Source organism: Hippichthys cyanospilos, chromosome 15 (genome assembly GCF_059441005.1).
Source record: "Hippichthys cyanospilos isolate Australia breed blue-spotted pipefish chromosome 15, RoL_Hcya_1.0, whole genome shotgun sequence".
Taxonomy (NCBI): domain Eukaryota; kingdom Metazoa; phylum Chordata; class Actinopteri; order Syngnathiformes; family Syngnathidae; genus Hippichthys; species Hippichthys cyanospilos.
This window is the reverse complement of record NC_142383.1, coordinates 6,380,567-6,399,445: the sequence shown is the minus strand read 5'-3', so window position 1 is coordinate 6,399,445 and position 18,879 is coordinate 6,380,567. Positions and strand designations below refer to the sequence as shown.

Genomic DNA, 18,879 nt, shown 5'->3' with positions numbered 1-18,879 from the left:
ACTGCGCATAGACGATGTTTATTGTTTTCTTGTAATTTAATTTGGCTGATAAATGACATCACAAGAAGGGACGCAGTATTTTTTCTTTTTTAAACGATCGCTATACATCAAATCACAGTTTAAAAAAAACAAAAAAACACTGATTGTAAACAGTATTGTAGCCACATCTCATAAAAATAACCTTTTAGTTGTGCTCCCGACTGTTAGAGTTCTTGGAGTTTGTCAATCAAAGTGCATGATTAGCCCCATTAAAAGTGCTTTAGCAAATGACTCCCTCTGAAAATATAGTTGTCAATACATTATAAAATTACAATATGGCACCAATACTATAATCAAATCTGATAACTGCTTGTGGTGGTGACATTGTATTTACACCAGCATTGTTATTCTCCTCATATTAGGGACAAAAATAGTGGCATTTACCTCCTTTCGCCAAAAAAGAACTCAACAATAGTCTGTTCAGGAGGTAGGTTTAAGGAAGAAGTCATTAACAAACATTTACAGCTTAAGCATATTTACACTTTTGTAAGTTATGAGGAATTAAGGCCGAAGGGGAAAACTAAAACAGGGTCCAACATTTAGCATTTTGAGCGGTCACAATGAGTCAAGAAACAGTGTCAGAAGAGCGACTGGGGATATATTCATTATCGTACGAAAGGTTTCAATGATGAATAAATGAGCCAAAACTGACCACTTGACACTAACTCAAAAGTTACTAATCTATCACTTAATTCCAGTGTTTTGTGATTTCAAGTCATGACAGTTGAGCGATTAGTGTGGATTCTCTTTTTTCTCCTCTTCTTGTCATTCATGAAAACAAACTTGTCATACTCTCCCGGAACATCAAGCCACTATTCATGTTGGACGCCTAACTACATGGTAACACTTAAAGGGAAAAAAAAAGAAAAGAAAAAAATCTTACAGTAGTAGTTATGTAGAACACTTGTACCCCAATGTAAACGATCACAATTCTAAACATGAAAGACTAAATACCACTCAATCAAGACTGAGCATTGTCATCTACATTTAGGCAGGATCTTGAATACATCTCTTACATTGGATTGCATAATGCTAATCGAATTAGTTTGCGCAGACCCACCAAATGAAATGTCACCATCATGACACACAAAATGAAAGTACATTGGCGCCACATTAAAGTTTGGCAGCGCATACTCTGCAGTGTCACGTGACTCACAGTGCTTCATTACAATTCATCTCAGTGCAATGCGGTCACGCAGGTCGGTACCGAGAAAGGGACAACCAGTTCTGCGTAGTAGGCGAGGGTTGGCGCTTAATTACTTTCACAAACGTGACTTCCAGTACTGTGCGGCTGACTTGAAAAGAGAGCGAGGCCAACGTGACACAGCGAAAAGGTGGAACCGCCAAAGTGGCTCCTACATTTTACGGGTTTAGAACATTTACTTTTGAATTGTCTTGTGGTGAAATTGTTGAGCACTTGCCACTTAATGCTAAAGAACAGCGATCACATAAGCATGTACATACCAAGGTAATGCACACTTATTGGAAAGCTTGTCACCCGTTTATATTCAGAATTTGCTTAAGACAAAGCTTTCCCGTCAAAAGTTCTGAACCAGTGTGGCAAGTGGATATTTGTGAAGGAATGTCAAAGGCATTTTATATTCGATAGCTATGTACAACTTGACACTAAATGTGTGTAGTGTTTCTGTTCAAACAATCCAGTATGCACGCTCGCCAAAGGGTAAGTAAAATTATATTATTGAAATAATAAATCAAATGAAGAAAATTAACGCATTCACTGCCAGGCCAGTTCAAATCAATCTTTCACGTCTATTGCTGTCATTGGCAGAGAATGAGTTGAATGTTCTTCTGCGAAATGGCAGAGCGAGCCAGTTCTTTACTGCAAATAATGCAATTTTATTCTGACATGTGCCAGCAACATATAAAAAATTAACTCATTCCACGCCAGTGAATGAGTAACTTCACTTAAATTGCTTTTAGTTTATTGCTTACCATAAATGAATTCATAAGGGAAAATATAAAATAATAAATATTTAGTTAGGTAATTCTGGAAAGAAATGGCTCCCTTTGAAATGGCCTTCCAATAAATGCAAGGAACCTACCCGTCCATTTTGGAAACTCGTCTCTACAAATATAATTTTATGGCTTTTGAATCAGTATTGTTTTAGTGTTTTTGTTATTCATTTGTTAGTCGTCGTTGTTGTTGTATGTCCGATTTTACTCTACAGCAATTTTATGCAGCGATGGCTGATGTTAAAAGTGCTCTTTGCTTATGCTGTGTATGACTGTAAAATCAATAAGAAGACATGTTTATGACAAGTCATCACTTTACAGTAATGTTCTTGATTAAATTCAGTATAACCCTGACGCAACCTAAATACCTGATGTTTTTGGCCCGAAGCCGCGTACTTCAGAGCTCCCCTCGCAAGCGCGTGTGCAGGTCCTCCTGGTCGATCCGACCCGTTTGCTGGTGCCAGCGGTGGTGCGCCAGCAGCGCCACGTTCCTGGCCGAGATGGCGCTCATCTCCATAGAGCTGGCCGCCCACTCCACGGCGCTGAGGTAGTAGAGTCTGCTATGGAGGATGAAGGGCGGGGTCTGTCGTTGCGGGGGGCGGTAAGCTGGATAGGCCAGCCATGGAGTCCGTGAAATGGAATCCCAGGAGAGGAACAAACGACCGAGGTCCTCTCGATCCAATGCTCTGGGGGAAAACACTTTCCACACTTTGCTGCGGCTAGCGGGAGGTCGGCGGTAGCCGGATGGGATGTGGACCGGGTCCACGGATGTTAAACTGTACATGATGTTATCTTTGGAGTCTGACGTGAGAACTTCCGACACCGTGAACTCTGAGGCGGGCTGCGTGACTCCGAGGTAGGATGTGTTGAGCACGCCGTGGACCAGAATGGAGAACACCTGGTGGTAGATGCCGGGGAACTGGGAAAGCACTGGTGGGGACAAACTTGAGAAGGAGATGTCAGACTTGCCCTGGTGAAGCGGGGTTGCTATGACAACGATGTCATACATTGAGTGCCCCGCACCACTGTCTCCAACATAATTGACCTCATAGAAGCTGGTGGAGGGCCCTGCAAACAAAGTGAACATTTGGATGTTATGGCAAAATGACCTTTTCTGTGTCTTTTAAAGAGATAGTTGGGTATCCTTCCTATTCAACGGGGTATTAGTGCTATCATGGCAGATTACAGAGCAGAATAATAAATACATAGGTAAGATTGCACTCCACAGGAAAAAAAAGGGAATTTGGAGGACCTAATTTTAGCCTGGCAGACGGAGAGCCTCTGGTGGCTTTGTCTCCGTTGTTAAATCAAGGTTTACTATCTGAAATGCAGATTTGACTGGCTTAGTAAAGTCATGTGGGATGGCCTAAATCACATGCAATTGGTTTACACAACTCAACTTTCACTAACCCACTTCTATAAAGTCGACAATGACTGCGCCGCTTGAAATAGAAGAGCCCAGTCAGGTTTTCAATCATGGAATCTTTCTTGCTTTTCTTTTTTGGCTCTACGTCCAGGTCCAAATGGAACCGTTTCCTGTGCTGAACCCAGACCCGGTCTGCCAGTAAGTGACCTTTGGTTAAAACTATCATTGGTGTGTGAATGAATGAATGTGAGCCTTTGTGAAGTGCTTTGAGCACCATCTGGTGTAAAAAGCCCGAGAGGTCCACTCAATTTACTGTTTATTAAAACCTCCCTCTAGTGGTACATACGGAAGTGTGTGTGTGTAAACATTTTACCACGTACGCTGTACACTGAACTGGAACCTGTACGTCGTACAGGCTGCTAACATACATTTAATCGCATATATGTGCCAGAGAGGCTTAAATATAATAGGCATGCGCTGGTTCCATGAGATATCACTTACTGTATGTTGAGTACCTCCCTTGAGTAACTGACCTGTTATTGGTCGAAAACTGAGTCATGAACAAGTCTGATGGGATTTTTAATTGACAGCAAGCTGCAAGATGGCTTGCCCCGAATACAGATAAAAACGCGTGTATTTTGCAACTTAACTAAAAAAAATAATAGGTTTTAATGACTCATGAAGCCATCAGAAGGTCCCTAGGTTGTGGAAACAAGCAGAGATTATCATTGTTCCCAAAGTCAATAAACCTAAAACTCTTAATGATTTTAGACCAGTCGCCCTCACCTCTCTATTATCAAAATTCTTTGAAACTTGTTCACAATGAACTTTTAGAGAAAACTGCGCATGCACTTGACCTTTAGCAGTTTGCTTACAGGGCCCATAGAGGTGTGGAAGATGTCATTCTTACTCTGCTTAATCTTTTATTTAAACACCTAGAGGGAAACGAAAATATGCTAGACTCACTTTTATTGATTTCTCCTCAGCTTTTAACACTATCCAACCACACATTTTAGCTAGGATGCTGCTCGAGCACTTCCAACTGAACTAGAACCTGGTGGGTTGGATTTTAGATTTTTTAACAGACAGAAAACAAAGAGTCAAAGTGAATGGCATTTTATCTGAGTCACTCTATTCCTCCACTGGCTCACCTCAGGGATGTGTTCTTTTCCCTTTACTTTTCATCCTGTACACAAACAGGAGTGTTATATTTTAAAATTTGCGGAGGACACCGTTATTGTTAGCCTCTCTCACGACGCAGAAGCAAGGCATGGTCCAGTCCTTCAGGATTTTAGCAGTTGGTGCGATCAGTCCTTCCTGGTTGCTCAACGCATTCAAACCAAAGAACATGGTCATTGATTTTAGAACCCAGACACCAAGCTACATTCCCACAGCCATTAAGGGACAACCTCTAGAATGCATGAGCAATCAGTTCGGGACTGTTATTGACTCAAAACTGTCTTTTAACCAAAATAATGAAGCTGTGTGTAAGAAGGGACATCAGTGTTTGTTTTATCTTCGTCGTCTGGCCCATTTTAATGTGGGTAAGACCATGCTTGTTCCTTTTTACTGTGCTTTTATCAAGTCAGTTATATCTTTTGCCCTGGTGTCCTGGTTTGCACACTTGACCCTCTAGGACAAAAATGCACTGGAAAGGGTAGTCAAGTGGGCTGGAAGGCTAATTGGGGAGCCTCAACTCCCTATGACAGCGCTCTATAGCTGCAGCGGAAAGCCCGCACCATAATAATGGACAGCTAGCACCTTCTGCGTAGCGATTTCCAGCTCGTTCCTTCGGCTGCAACTTCATGGTCCCCAAGATCAGGACCAAACGCTACAAAAACAGTTTTATACCAGCAGCCATTTATAACCTCAACAGCGTGGCAAAGAGAGGAAAGAGTACTGGGCTCCATTGAACCTTTTGATCTGGGAGATATCATAGGATCTTATGGCTCTCAACGACTGGCGTTTTAAGTATTGTATTGTCTGCTGTATTGTTGTTTGTGTGTTTTTACCCTGTTTGTGTGTTTTTACCCGGATCGCCGAGTGTCTGCCGGCAAAGAAAATTTACCTTAAGATATAAATAAAGGAACCTTTGAACTTCATATTCCACAAACACAGTATTAATCAGAATGTAATGTCTAGACTAGTGGGGCTGCCTAGAGAATAAAACGTTTGAATGAACCTGACAGGTTAAAGAACCTGTTTAAAGTAAATACTGTGCAGATATACACGTTTTTTTTTTGAGAATGGGTGGCTATATTGTAGTAGATAGTCCATAAATGACAACTGAAGGTTACCTTTCTTAGATGGGCGGACTTTGAACGTAACGCTGGTCACTTTGGCTTGAATGAGTTCACTCTTGCTGTGGTAAAGAAGTCCAGAACAAACTCTTTTGTTACCTCCGTCCACTGCCCAGAGGCCCGAGTCAGCCCCCACTAGTGACAGAGCCCCTGACGCAACAACAAAACCAAGTCAAAAAAAGTACTTGATCACCAAGTGAGTAATAAGGTTCCAAACCTGCAAGACCATTGATGCGGACACTCTGGCCGTAGGTCTGGCGCGTGAGGGGAGACACAACGTCGTTGAGGAAGATCTGTGTAAATCCTTCGGCCCTCATGGTTTCTTCCAGCGAGTGATTCATCAAGCTCAGAAAGTCATTCCCGCCCATGGCGTGCAGGAGTCTCTCCACACTGGTGAAGGAATAACCATACTGCTGGTACTGGTAGATTCTGTCAACAGAAGAACTTATTTTTACACCTTCATATCATTGTATGTATTCGATTTCATGTCCCTCCCTGCCCTCACCTCATAAATTTATCCATAACGCTCTCCACCCACATCTGCATGAACAGATAGTTGAGCCCATAGCGCCACAGCATGCGCAAGAAGTTTACGATGAACCAGTCGCTTTCCTCAAAAGTGAGCTCGTTGCCATCGAAGACTGCTTTTTTTGACGGGACATCCTGACGTGTGGAGATGCCTGACAACGGACACATTAGATAGATGCATAACAAGAAAACATTTTTTCCACCAAATTTCTTCGCTTTTGATTTAGCATAGAAAGTATAGTTTTGATTATTTACAAAATTCCTCAGCTAGATTTCTCAAAGAAATGCTCCCAGTGTGTCAAAGCCATTACCTAATTTGTCAACAAAGTGCTTCATGTGAAGGTTGAGAGGATGGATCACCACACCTCCCGTCTCATATTCCTGATTTGCCATCTGTGCTGTCGCCAGCCGCCCACCGACATCGCCAGGTTCAAACACGTCTATCTTGACTGTGGGTCCGAACTCCTGCCTCAGGTAGAATGCCGCGGCTGTTCCGCCAATGCCTGCTCCCACAACAGCTGGATGGGAGCAATGTCAAGACTGTCAATAAATGCTGTGCAGCCAACCATGCATGATGAAGTCCTATTTGTGAGTGTCCATATGTACAATCCATGCATGGGGTGTGAGACTGGCTTGGGGGATGAATAGTTAGAATAGACCCAGTTATTGACTATACATATGAAAATGTCAACATATAAATGAGAGCTAGCAGTGTTGGTTTCCTCCCTGAGAACTTCTAATGCACAGGAGTACAAACGTTGCATACCATGCTGCGGATTATGTACATTTGGACCTTCTTAATATGATTCGTGATGTAATATCATGACTTTACTAGTTAAAATTGGCTCTTAAAAATGTACAACACAAATATACAACTACTCAATTTATTCCTGTCAAATTATGACTATCATCAAAAATATTCCAACTAACTCTGTAATTCTCCTTTTTCTGAAAACATATTTAATTCTCGAATACTGTATATTCTAACACATTACACTTGAAAATGTGACTCTAATATTTACCACATTATTATCATGAAATTACAAATTTATTAGTGAAAATATACACCCCTCCCAGGCAACAAAAAAAGCAAATAGCTGTGTTCTCCTAAAAAAAAAAAAAAAAAAAAAAAAAAAATCACTTGAGAAATGGTCAATATGCTACCATATTTTTATTATGGCATTAATCTCTTAGCACTTCGATGGCATTGGGCTAAAACATGAAAAGTCACAAATACATCATTTTCATACACTTGAAAACAATCTGTACAACTAGTCAATACTGTTTCATTTAAACTGTTGAAAATGGCTTGCTCTCTTTGGTGATGCAATGTTAATGACTGAACAAGAATGTAACTTTTGCTGTCTCCTAAATAGTAACGGTTTGGAGATAAATGGTTTCGGACCAGCACCAGTGATATATGTCTTTGTCCAAAAGATATACTGCTTTATTCTCCTAAACTTGTAAATTCAATCTGGACAGTCAAGGATTCCTTTCTTTGAAATATAACACCTTTTTTTGTAAAATGACTACATTAACCAATTAAAAAACAACAACATGACAATCATCAGTTAGGATTTTAATCATGAAAACCTCCCTTTATAATTTTTGTCAGATTTTATTTTAATCTGAAAAGATACATTTCTCCTGCAAAGACACATCTATAAATTATGATTACCTTAGTCTATGTACCTCACATAAAATTCCTTCAGGAATGTATACTTGGTTCTCAGACAATTTTGCATTGAAATACTAAAAACACTTAAAACGTTCTTGAAAATATAAATCCTTATTCTAGTAAGAGTAACATTTTAATCTCAGTGACATGTTTTTCCCTTTGCAGGGTGGCCCTACAAATAGAATCAATATGAATGTAAATTTAACTTAAATCTCCCACAAAGAAGCAAGTGGTCATAGACGACACTGCTGTAAGTCTTGCTGCAGCGTGTGAAAAAAGGCTAGCGCAATAATTAAGTAAAGGGTCTAAGCTTCTCTTCAAATCTCACCAATGTTTGTGGGTGGCTGTTGCAGCTCTGAAGTGGAGGCCAAACTTTTCCTTGATTGACAGACTGTCAAGACGAGGAATGCTCTCAGGCTGAGGGTCCAAGCACTCATGATGCGTTTCTAAGGGTCCAAGGACAACTGAATGTACATGAAAGCAGTCAGGCTGTAAATCTTATCAGTCATGGCGCAAAGTATATCCTGACCAAATTGAAATAATAATAATTAAAAAAAAAAACAAGTAGGAAGAAGCAGGTCCTCGCTTCAGTATCATTTAACACATTTCAACTTCCCATACAGTCAAGTCGATGGAGAAAGCAGAAAAAAAAATATTTCGTAGTTTCGATGTGAAACCAATTAAAAAAAAAGTCAACCACCAGTCTGGTATTGTCTTTAACATTACTTCAACTCTCTTCGACAAAATAAACAAACTGACAAATTGTTAAGACTATTTGATTACTTACACAAAAGGGGAGGTGTGTTTTTTTAAGAAGCGTGGCTTAAAGAGAAACAGGCAACCTTCTTTTTGTGAGTTTGAAGAGTTTTAAGGACAGAGGAACTGGAACGATGTTCGAAGCGTATTTCCGGGTACGTTTTCTCTTCTTGACAAAATAAATGTTAACATGTGTGGAAAGCTTTTTGAGACCAATAATTTAGTATCATTTCATTCTATGATAATCTATTTGTTAAAGTGGCTCTTAATTTCTAAATGTGTATTTATATATGACATTCTACCCTAGTAGTATATTATAAGTGTTTTATTTTGGAGGCCACTGTAGACGTTCATTTTCAAGTATACAAACAAACTGCAGCCCATTTTTTGTATCCCTTTCCTCTAGTGCTATAAACAACAACTAGAGAACTATAAATTGTGGTATTTTTAATCGATAAAAAAACAAATACAAAACCCGGAAAAGGTAGTCCTTGTTAACCCGATAACGGAAGTAAGCAGGAAGTGACGAAATTGCCTTTTGAAACCATGCTTGAATGGAGGTCACCTTAATGCCTAATCTAATGGGTTATTAAAACCATTTGCTCGTCCGTGTTACGCAAATGCGTCGTATTGTTTAATACAATAGTTGTCTCCTCCATAAGTAAAAGTATTGAGCGGCACAGGCAGACATGGCGGAGGCTCACCAAGCACGCGTTCAGGCTGTAGTGGAGGAAATGGTCCAAAGCCTGGAAAGGGATCACATCCGCAAAATGCAGGTAGGGCTTCCGATCGTTCACACTTGGCCATGTCTGTGCAATTATTAACGAGGTCTGTTCGTGCTGGTAGGCTCGCATGTTTAAATGCAGCGCGGACTGCTGTGATCGATCCACGGACTCCATGACTCAGGTGCATCAGTGCATCGATAGGTGTCACACACCTCTGGCCAAAGCCCAGGGACTGGTTACCTCAGAGCTGGAAAAGTTTCAGGTGAGAGACAAGTTGCCCATTTATCCATACATGGGCAACGTGATGAGCACAATTGGATCGCTGAGAAGTTTGCCAGCTCTTCCCGTGTTCACGTAATTTCTCAAGACAGTTGATAATGAAATGAACCATTTTTCCCCCCTCGCCATCAGGACCGTCTGTCCAGATGCACAATGCACTGCAATGATAAGGCAAAGGATCTGTTTGACTCGGGTGCCAAGGAGCCAGCCGTCCGATCCCTGATGGAGAGATGCGTGGGCAGCTGCGTGGACGACCACATGAACCTGATCCCCAGCATGACCCGTAGAATCCAGGAGAACCTAGACTCTATAGCCCAATGAAACCACCATAGTCAACACTTGTACTGAGCCCAGTGGGAGCATTAAGTATGAAATGGAAATGAAAACACAGGAGACATGGCATCCTAACATTCCAGAATGCCATACCGTTGGAATCATCCAGAAGGTTTTGAACTGTCTCATATTTAAGTTTGTCATTTTTAATACAAGTAAATCCCACATTCAATGGTGGAGGTATGTTTCTGTAATACAATGAAACATGGTACAGAGAGCAACTGCCTTTTAACTGCATCTCCTGTAGAACCTGAGCAAAAAAAACAAAGCAAATATGGCACATAAGGTAATTGTGGCATGCAGTAGTAAACACAATGTTAAAGTGTCAATATGCAACATTTAGACCGTTTTTCTTTAAAAATTAATAAAATATAAATTTCAAAAACTTGCAAATAAATGTGTTCTTAACTACCAACAGTATGTTTAAAGTATAATCGTAGTTATGAAATTATACTACATGGGGGGTGGCACTCCAGAAGTTATTACCTGTATAACGGTTATTAGCTGTAATTAAAACTTGACAATATGTGAAATACATAGTTTTTTTTTTTTTTTTTTTTTTAACAATGGTGCACTGGCATAAAGAAAATTGTTCCATTGTTGCCATGGCAACAGATAGCATAATTTCAAGCAACATAGGGGAGCCTTTCCTCACAGACAAAGTCAGTGTACCAAAATACTGCAGGACTTTGATGTCTGCATTTGGTCCAAGTTTGTGTTAAAATTCCTGGAGAAATATGCCTCAATTCTTAAAAAAGTAGAGTTCAGAGTAGTTTAGACTGTGTTGACTTTTCGGTTGTGATGGCAAAGCAAAAAAAATTGTCAGAACCACAGAGCACGACATTGAAGCGAATGCAACACATAAGATCCATACAATTCAATGTTGCAATCAAATTAAACTTTGACTTTTCGGTTCTTGTGATGGCAAAGCAAAAACATTGCCAGAACCATAGAGCGCGACATTGAACCTAATGCAACACATAAGATCTATACAATTCAATATTGCAATCAAATTATCATTCTTATGTACTCCCCTGTTCCTTCTCCATCATGTCTGTCAGCTGAGTAGGGCAAAATGAGGCTTTCTGAAGCTCTGAACCTAATTGAACTACCGTGTCATAAATTGGTTCATTACCTGAAGAGTCATTCATACCCTCGAACTGTCTACATCCAAATGCACAATGCATTTGGATTCATCATCCAGCAACAATTGTAGAAACGGTTTCAACAGCAGCTTAAATGTCTAATGGTGTCCTAATGTGATGTGGTGTAAATAAAAACAGAAGTAGATGTAAATTTTAATATAATAGCACCACAGCCCACATCGTGGGAGTTTTATTAGCAATAAACATCTTAAACAGTTAAAAAAAAAGCAGTAAAAAAACCTAATAAATAAAACTGGAATAAAAATACAAGGTATGCCATTGCAGCATGAGTGCTAGCTTGTATTGCCTTTTTGACATTATGAGGCAATCTCAGTTAACAGATGAGCAGGTGAAGTGCAGAAAGTGGTACTGTAAAGACGGAAGCAGTGAACTGTGGCGTACCTCCCTCCGAAAATGTGGACCCGCACCAAAAAGAAAACCAAACAAAAAAAATGTGTCTAAATAAGTAAGAAAAGTGTATTTGAGAACTCAAAAGAAAGTGGGGCTTTGTGGCGAAGGAAGCAAGATTGCTGGACTCCCTGTGGAGCACAGTATTATTACATTGCTTATTCAAAGTAAATGGAGAGGAAACCAATTACATTTTAGATGTACTTACAAGGTGAAAAAAGAAGCTTCTAAGTTGTAAATAGTGTATATTAACACCAAATCTTTAATGCACAGCAAATTGTATTAATTCCTCCTCTTAACACAGCTGCTGTTTTTCAAGTATTTAAACTATATGTACACTAGGGAAAAAGGAAATTCTAGAAACTCCAGCTTTGTGATGCCAAGATGATGTGGAAGTCTCCGTTTTCTGACTTCCAAAAGTCTGTAGGACAGTCTCGTTAATGTTCCCATCAATGAAGTGAGGTGACTGCGATGTGGAACACTGGTGTCATCAACAAGTGTACAACTGGAAAGTTACCGTGTTGAGGTATGCAGTTTTGCGCCACAGTGGAATGACACCAGCCTCCAGGTGACAGATATCAGTGACATAAACCCAACACTGGCTTACAGGTGATTCATTGGTGCTGTTGAAGGTGCTGGCGAAGTGTCCAAACAGTACCAACGTTACCACAAAAACGGGTACTGTGTGCCGATCAGGAGATGCTGCGTGTGCTTCCCTCTTGCTCCGAGGAGTCCAGCCGATGGTCCACATAAGGCGACGTGTACAAGAAATTACAGCAAACGTAAAGCGGAAAAGAGAGCAGGCGGCTGTCCAGATTCATCACCACGTACTCCTGAGAGGAGGAACATTAATTCAAAAACCTTGGACTCACGTCATGCTAGAATGGACCACGGTGACTGACCTGATCCTTTTCGAGCGTGAGAAGCTGGTAACCAGTAGAGCGGCTGCACACCAGCTTGCCAAGATTGTCAAAGGAGGCCAAGCGTAACCTGGATGAATCATAGCGGCAGAATCGTTCAGTTTAATGAAGCTCTTCCAGGACTCTAAAGCTTCATCAACTTTACTGGACAATTTTGATTCAAATAATGTGTTCTACGAATCTAATCATTTGTAAACTTCTCGTTTACCAACGGTCTAGTAAAAATACATTTTTCAAGTCTTTAGCTGCCTTGAAACGAGTTGAATATTTCTGAAAAAAATTTGTTGAAAAAAATACATTATTTTCTAAATGTAAGAGAATGCAGTTGCAAAAGTTGCTTACTCTTATATCAGGGGATATGCCTTTGTTCAGAGTACAGTGTTCCATTGCCACTTCGTGCTTCATCTTTCGTGCCCTTAGTGCTTTGCAATTTTTTTTTATTAAAAAAAAACAGCTATAATGCCTGTGAATGTCATGTGTACACCTACAAGACGTACCATAAGAAGAAAAACTACTGACAATATCCACATACCTACCCTAGCTTAGACATAGGGTTAGCAGACAATATACCCACATTAAAAAAAAAAAATCTCTTGACATGCAGTGTCAGCTTTGTAGCCACAACAGGAAGTCAGAAGGTGGCCCCGCAAACCTGTATGCCAGATGTCGCCGTGGCTGCAGGCTCACAGCTCCCCCACATGGCTGACTTAGCGTGTTCCTTTTGAAGATGATGAAGCGGTTGGTGTAGGTTACAAGTAGGTCGAAACCAAAGTTGAAACCAGTCCATCGCCAGCAGTACTGAGGATTATGAAAATGATAAACCCTTAACATATCAATTTATACATAGCATATACTGTATTTATTACAAATTCTTTTAATTAAATAACAATGACAACAATTATTATTATTACAGTCATTAATGTTTAATGATAGCTTTTTTTACTGAATGAAATATCAGACTGCGTCATATGTCTCACATTAGCATCAAGCGGGGATTTGTGCCGTATCATACAATGACAGCATAACTGATGAGCGGTTTCTGAGCCTCAACAATCAGCGATTGACTATGATTCTTTAATGGTGGTGCGTTGATGTTGGTAGCTATGTGATAACAATAATTTGGGATAAAGGACTCTTGAGGATGAGTCAATTTAGTCACCAAAATCCATATGGATCACAGATTTAAGCATAACAAAATCTGGCACTCTTGAGCAAATGACCTGTCATTCAAAAACCATTTGGGACAGTCCTCAGAAATGAGTTAGATTCTGTCTTGTGATTCCATGTGATTACATGAGGGGCAATGTCTATAATTTATGTCACACTGTTTATTTCAAGCCTTTATCTATTTACAGTGGCAGCATTCACACTCATGTTTCTAAAATGTGAGAAGCTGGATAACCTGGAGAAAACCTACGCAATTACATAGAGAATATGCATTTGAGAAGAAAAATAATGTAAAAAATCATAATTATGTCTCACTCACATCTCCATCTTTGGTCAGTTTCCTACCACACCTCATGCTGCTGAATTCAAATTCCTCTTTGTTGGCTTCCTGTGGACTGAAGTTGACCAGCATTAATCTATGTTATCTTTGTATTAAGCTCAGTTCAAATACATATCTGGCACAGATGATCCCAGCAAAACTCACCCATTATCATTGTCAAATTCTGTCCGCAACATGGCAAACCACTGTGTTTTGTACACCGTTGTCAACCAATCTGAAAGAGTATAAAAGGAGCAATGTGGTCTACCATAACTGCTTTGTGCTGATCATGAAATCTCCTTCTCACTGTCATAAATGAAATGGAATTTGAATTAGAATCAAAAAGCTGCATACCCAGAGGCAAAATATTGTCTCGTTCCAGGATGCGCGCAGAAGCGAGGTCATTGACGATGTACTGAAGACGCACATATTTGAAGACGGAACAAAAGGGGGCACCCTCCTCTGTATTTAGGAAGGGCTCCCTCTCACAGAGATCTGTAAAGCAAATACCAACCATAAATATTGTCTTAAAAATATGCAAAAGGAAGCTAACTGTTTTGGATTATACACAGTACCGGTCCTGCGCTTGCACAGCCAGGCGTCGGCATCAGCCAAAAGCTGCTTTATGGGTCCGTCCCACATGGGGTTGAGCTGCAGGAACATCCACTGACAAGAAACAAAAATAATACGAGAGTCAATTAAGAACTCAGTCAATACAATCAATAAAGAACAAAAGCAAATACTGTATATACCTTCTTTAGAGCAGTGTAGACATCCATCTCCACCTGCATGACGAACAGGTCGGACGACTGGATAAGTTGCTCCATCATCTCCGTTCTGAGCAAACAAGTATATGAGAGTTCACGTTCACTAGTCTCGACAAACGTAAAGTACACTTGCACAATCTCACGAGATCCAATATAAGAACTCCAACAACAACGTAGACCGTGAGTCAAAAAACACTTGTTTTTGCGTTCCATGACAAACCATTATGTGGAATGTTTTTCTGTTAAATATTTGCTTCTTTAAGGATTGTACTGTTAATACAGCTGGAAGATGGCACATGGGTTCAGAGCCTTGTTGCCATTCAAATTCTCAATTTTGTCGTACACTTGCTGTACAATGATAATAAAGGCATTCTACATTCCATAGAAAATATTGTATGTGTCTGTATGTCTGATGTGACTCTCAGAGGCGGGGCCTGGTGTATTTTATTAAGTGTGCATGCCGATTATTGAGGATTCTCTGCGGTCAACAGCTCCAATCTATTTTTTTTTTACCCTGCCCTTAGCTTTTTTTTCTAACCAGTTTTTTTTTTTTTTCATGGAAAACACGTGTTGAATATTATTGAGCGTTTTAGAAGCATTTTGGAGGTTTACTTCCCCATCTACCAAGCATTTCAATGGATGCCAATTATATGCAGATTATTATAAGGACCACGTACCCAATTTCTTTCATCAAGTCCACATTTTGGTGTGTCATGAGGTTGTTTAGTAGCCATTCCAGACATCTGCAAGAAGATAACACACTGACAAATCATCAGCAAATAAGAGCATTCAGGAATTCTGAGGCACAACATCTATATCATGTGGTAGAATTTCCATGTGACAAAAACGCTGAGGTGAGATCTTTTGAGATCTGAGGGAAAATAAGCACTGACTTTTTCATGACGGAGTCCAAGCCATAAATGCAAGAGGAAGCATAGTAGTTGCACACTGTCTTTGCGCTAATGTTTTCCTTCATGGTCTCACCGCACTGCTGGATCAAACCATCCTGCCAAAACACCAAAGACCGACTTTGCCTTACTGTGCCTTTATGTTGGAGCCAGACACGTTTACAAAAACATTAATTCAGTATTTTACTAACCAGTTGTAGCATACAAGCAGCTGCAAGGATATTGACAACCCCACTGGGTTTAATAAGAACATCATCGCGGTACAAGGATCCAAAGACTACCTGCAGAGCTAAATATACCAAAAAAAAAAAAAAAAATCAGAGTATGTAATACACAACTGATGTCATTGATTAAAAAGTGAGTGAATGAGTGATAAAGTTTAGCCTGTTATAAGCCTTTTATTCACCATTTGCAAATATATAGCATTATGTACTATGGAAAGATGTAACATCTCATTGCAGTTTATAGTACGGATGTACATGTACCAAGTATTTGGATTTGCATTTATTATTTTGCTTTGCTTTGTGTATAGTAGTGGTTAGAATGGCTGCTTAACAGTGGGAGGGGGTGGGATAAATTATTCCCGTATGGCATTTGCATGTTCTGCTCATACCTGCTTAGGTTTTCTGCAGGTTATCTAGCGTTCTCCTAATTCCAAAAACATACGTGTGAGTTTCACCGAAGACTAAAAATTGCTTGTAAGTGCAAATGTGAGTGAGAAATGGTTATCTATTTGTGCCTGGAAACTGGCCAGCCACTTCTTACGTAAAGTCAGCTAGGATAGGCTCATGCTCACCCGCGATGACAATAAGGGCTATAAAAATTGATGAATGTTTTAACGGCTCTAATAAATCATGCCAATATTCCATGTGCGGTGGCAGAATCAGAGCAGGTGTAAATCCTGAGTGGTGAATGCCAGAATAAGGGGAGAGAAGTGTGAAGTTTCACATTCAACACTTAATTCTCTTAACCTATTGAAGAAAACCTGTTGCCTTCTGCCCTCTCAAAACTTATTTAAAAACATTTTTTGAACCATTGTAAGATCTTAATACTTCAGGCGACTTTCTCACCTTCTACATCAATGTTCTGGTCAGGTATCTCCAGGTTTATTTCCATCATATTGGACTCCTTCCATGAGCCGCTGAACATGCTGGAGAAATAACCCGACTGGCAGGTACCAAAAGAGGGGAAACGTTAATATAAAAAGGACATTAAGGCTAGATTTACACTGCATAACTCAAGAGACACCATTCCAAGTTTTTTTTTTTTTCCTTTTAAGTGGGGGCACAGTGTCTGGACAGCCTACCACTGCACATGGAAGTGCATTTGAAAATGAGGTGTGTGATAAGTTTGTTTCACCTGGCACAAGTATAATTTATGAAGGTTCCACTCCTGTCCCAGCGCGCAGATGCGAATATCGCTGTTTTCTCCATTGAGGAACAACGTTTGATAAATGTAATTAGATGTGCTTTTCAGTTTCTTCCTGTTCAGGATTAGAGATAAAAAAAATGCAATGTTAAGATGGTACTTGAGGACAGCTTGCTGATTCACCAACGGTGGGCCTGTTGACTTGCCTGCGCGGTGTATCTAGAATGGCATCATCGTCCTCCTTGTCATCCTCGCAGTCACACTGTGTGTTACGTTTCCTCTTCCATTCGCACCCATGTTTGCGGCTGCTTTCGCCAGTTTCCTCTGGTCCCTTCGAGGACTGAAATCTGCTTCCCATATTCCCCATCTTTGCCTAAACAAACAGAAGAAACAAACACACAGTGTGACTGGAAAGCCATTTTGTAAAATGAACATTTTCACTTTTTGAAGACAATTAAACTTAATAAATACTGTATTAACAACATTTTCGTCCACTACAATTATCTATGAAGTCAATGAGGTAGTTGTTGAACGTTACTTTCAGTCAATTCCTCCAAAACAGACATTAACACATTTCCCTGTATTACATGAAGTAGATTACTGTGTCATTAGTACGTAGGTTCCTACGTGCACAACATACAAGGACTGAACAACACTTATCCATGCTGCAGTCAGCTAAAAAGGTGCTCTCTTACAAGTAACCGTTCTACGGATCACCAACCTTTCTGAAACGAAGACCTACTTCTTTGATACTGAGGAATACGAAGGGCTACCAGTTGATATGAAGACACCGATCATGTTAATTTCTCATAATTAAAGAACAGCTTCCATACATATGTAAATCAAGTGTGATACGTAATGTAAATGTGTTAAACGTAAAATTGTTTGTAAAATTCCTAAAAAAAGAATCACAATGTTCTATCACTCGTAAGCTAATTGGAGAATAGGGTTCCTGGCTGTTCATGTGATCCTCGGGGGCTACCTGGTTACCGCCATATAGGTGGACAGTGTATACCTATATGATGTTTGTTTCAGCATATTCAGCACGTACATGTTACTTTACCTTTTGACGAGCGCAGGATCAGTCGGGTAGTTTTGACGTGGACTTTAACACAAAATCACGTCTGTTTTATCACCTCACCCAGCCAGCTGAGGATGGGCTAGCTCTACGAAATACCATACAAAACAAAAGTCTCTAACGACGACAGCGTTGGCCGTCACAATCTACGCTTCTACAAAAATTGACAAACCAGTTACATGTTGTTCGCTCCCCCCAAAATGGTACAGATGTAAACTGAGACGAATGTTAAAGTGTGACAATAGTGGGAATCTGCTGCTGTGTTGTTGCTCTTCTTCTCTCATTGCCTACGCGTACATCGGCTGCGTCATAGGAGGATGTCAGGCTCAATAGCGCCGCCCGCGTCAGCTCGTAAAAGTACAACTGTACAAAAAATAAACGGTATGTTGTGAATCAGAAGGTACAATTTAAAATGTACTGTCTTGTAGAAAAAAAAAACATCAAGTATATCCACACGAAAGTGTTTCAGCGGCTCAAAGTACTTGGTTAAAGGGTTTTTGCTTCCTTGTCTCCATCGTTCACACCGCTCGGTCCTGCACAATTTCTGCATAATCGCACTCTGTAAACATTGTCAAATGAACTGGCGTTCTCGCCTGGTATAAAGTGCATTAAACAGTCAATATTTAACTTCACGTCTTTTTATAAAATAAATAAACGCTTAGAATATATATTTAAAGGCAGTTGTACAACAAACCTTATCTGAATAAAAATCCTGTACTGCGTATAAGTAGTATTTTTGCTAGCGTTCGTCTATTAAAAAAAAAAAAAAAAAAAGTCTACACTACCAGGATATGACGTTGAAATTTAATAGGGGCGCGGTC

The 18,879-nt window shown here is 40.0% G+C and overlaps 3 protein-coding genes across 9 annotated transcripts; 1 reads left to right on the top strand and 2 right to left on the bottom strand.

Annotated features, from left to right (window-relative positions):
- Positions 1-17: 17 nt before the first annotated feature.
- Positions 18-8,797, bottom strand: pcyox1 (prenylcysteine oxidase 1). Of its 3 annotated transcripts, none has more exons than XM_088434367.1 (7): positions 8,673-8,797; positions 8,214-8,331; positions 6,519-6,725; positions 6,185-6,359; positions 5,897-6,108; positions 5,677-5,829; positions 18-3,081 (listed from the first exon to the last, which is right to left on the bottom strand). In XM_088434367.1, the coding sequence occupies exons 2-7, from the start codon at positions 8,320-8,322 to the stop codon at positions 2,411-2,413; spliced, it is 1,527 nt and encodes a 508-aa protein (XP_088290493.1). In that variant the 5' UTR covers positions 8,323-8,331; positions 8,673-8,797; the 3' UTR covers positions 18-2,410. The 3 variants fall into 3 exon arrangements, with proteins under 3 accessions (XP_088290493.1, XP_088290492.1, XP_088290495.1); XM_088434366.1 differs by having other exon boundaries at positions 8,214-8,349; positions 8,673-8,772; XM_088434369.1 differs by having other exon boundaries at positions 8,214-8,374; positions 8,673-8,719.
- A 328-nt stretch (positions 8,798-9,125) lies between these two features.
- timcc (TIM double twin CX3C motif chaperone) lies at positions 9,126-10,155 on the top strand. The gene is made up of 3 exons (XM_088434376.1): positions 9,126-9,417; positions 9,488-9,628; positions 9,778-10,155. Exons 1-3 carry the CDS (start codon positions 9,331-9,333, stop codon positions 9,964-9,966), a joined length of 417 nt encoding a protein of 138 aa, XP_088290502.1. The 5' UTR covers positions 9,126-9,330; the 3' UTR covers positions 9,967-10,155.
- Positions 10,156-11,270: 1,115 nt separating this feature from the next.
- Positions 11,271-18,816, bottom strand: gmcl1 (germ cell-less, spermatogenesis associated). Of its 5 annotated transcripts, XM_088434372.1 has the most exons (17): positions 18,753-18,791; positions 18,541-18,617; positions 18,044-18,421; positions 17,183-17,353; positions 16,972-17,091; positions 16,683-16,779; positions 15,804-15,901; positions 15,598-15,710; positions 15,382-15,447; positions 14,690-14,774; positions 14,513-14,603; positions 14,292-14,432; positions 14,103-14,172; positions 13,938-14,013; positions 13,104-13,249; positions 12,434-12,521; positions 11,271-12,364 (listed from the first exon to the last, which is right to left on the bottom strand). In XM_088434372.1, the coding sequence occupies exons 4-17, from the start codon at positions 17,345-17,347 to the stop codon at positions 12,224-12,226; spliced, it is 1,497 nt and encodes a 498-aa protein (XP_088290498.1). In that variant the 5' UTR covers positions 17,348-17,353; positions 18,044-18,421; positions 18,541-18,617; positions 18,753-18,791; the 3' UTR covers positions 11,271-12,223. The 5 variants fall into 5 exon arrangements, with proteins under 5 accessions (XP_088290498.1, XP_088290499.1, XP_088290497.1 ...); XM_088434373.1 differs by having other exon boundaries at positions 18,044-18,146; positions 18,231-18,816; XM_088434371.1 differs by having other exon boundaries at positions 18,541-18,816.
- Positions 18,817-18,879: the final 63 nt, after the last annotated feature.

Coding starts and splice junctions, on each gene's coding strand:
- gmcl1 (XM_088434370.1), bottom strand. CDS start 17,347: ATGGGGAATATGGGAAGCAGATTTCAGTCCTCGAAGGGACCAGAGGAA. Junction 14,604..14,689: donor TCTACACTGCTCTAAAGAAG/GTATATACAGTA, acceptor GTTTCTTGTCAG/TGGATGTTCCTGCAGCTCAA. Junction 14,433..14,512: donor GCTGTGCAAGCGCAGGACCG/GTACTGTGTATA, acceptor TTTGCTTTACAG/ATCTCTGTGAGAGGGAGCCC.
- timcc (XM_088434376.1), top strand. CDS start 9,331: ATGGCGGAGGCTCACCAAGCACGCGTTCAGGCTGTAGTGGAGGAAATG. Junction 9,418..9,487: donor ATCACATCCGCAAAATGCAG/GTAGGGCTTCCG, acceptor TCGTGCTGGTAG/GCTCGCATGTTTAAATGCAG. Junction 9,629..9,777: donor CAGAGCTGGAAAAGTTTCAG/GTGAGAGACAAG, acceptor CCTCGCCATCAG/GACCGTCTGTCCAGATGCAC.
- pcyox1 (XM_088434367.1), bottom strand. CDS start 8,322: ATGAGTGCTTGGACCCTCAGCCTGAGAGCATTCCTCGTCTTGACAGTC. Junction 6,726..8,213: donor ACAGCCACCCACAAACATTG/GTGAGATTTGAA, acceptor GCTCCCATCCAG/CTGTTGTGGGAGCAGGCATT. Junction 3,082..5,676: donor AGTCCGCCCATCTAAGAAAG/GTAACCTTCAGT, acceptor CTTTGTTTGCAG/GGCCCTCCACCAGCTTCTAT.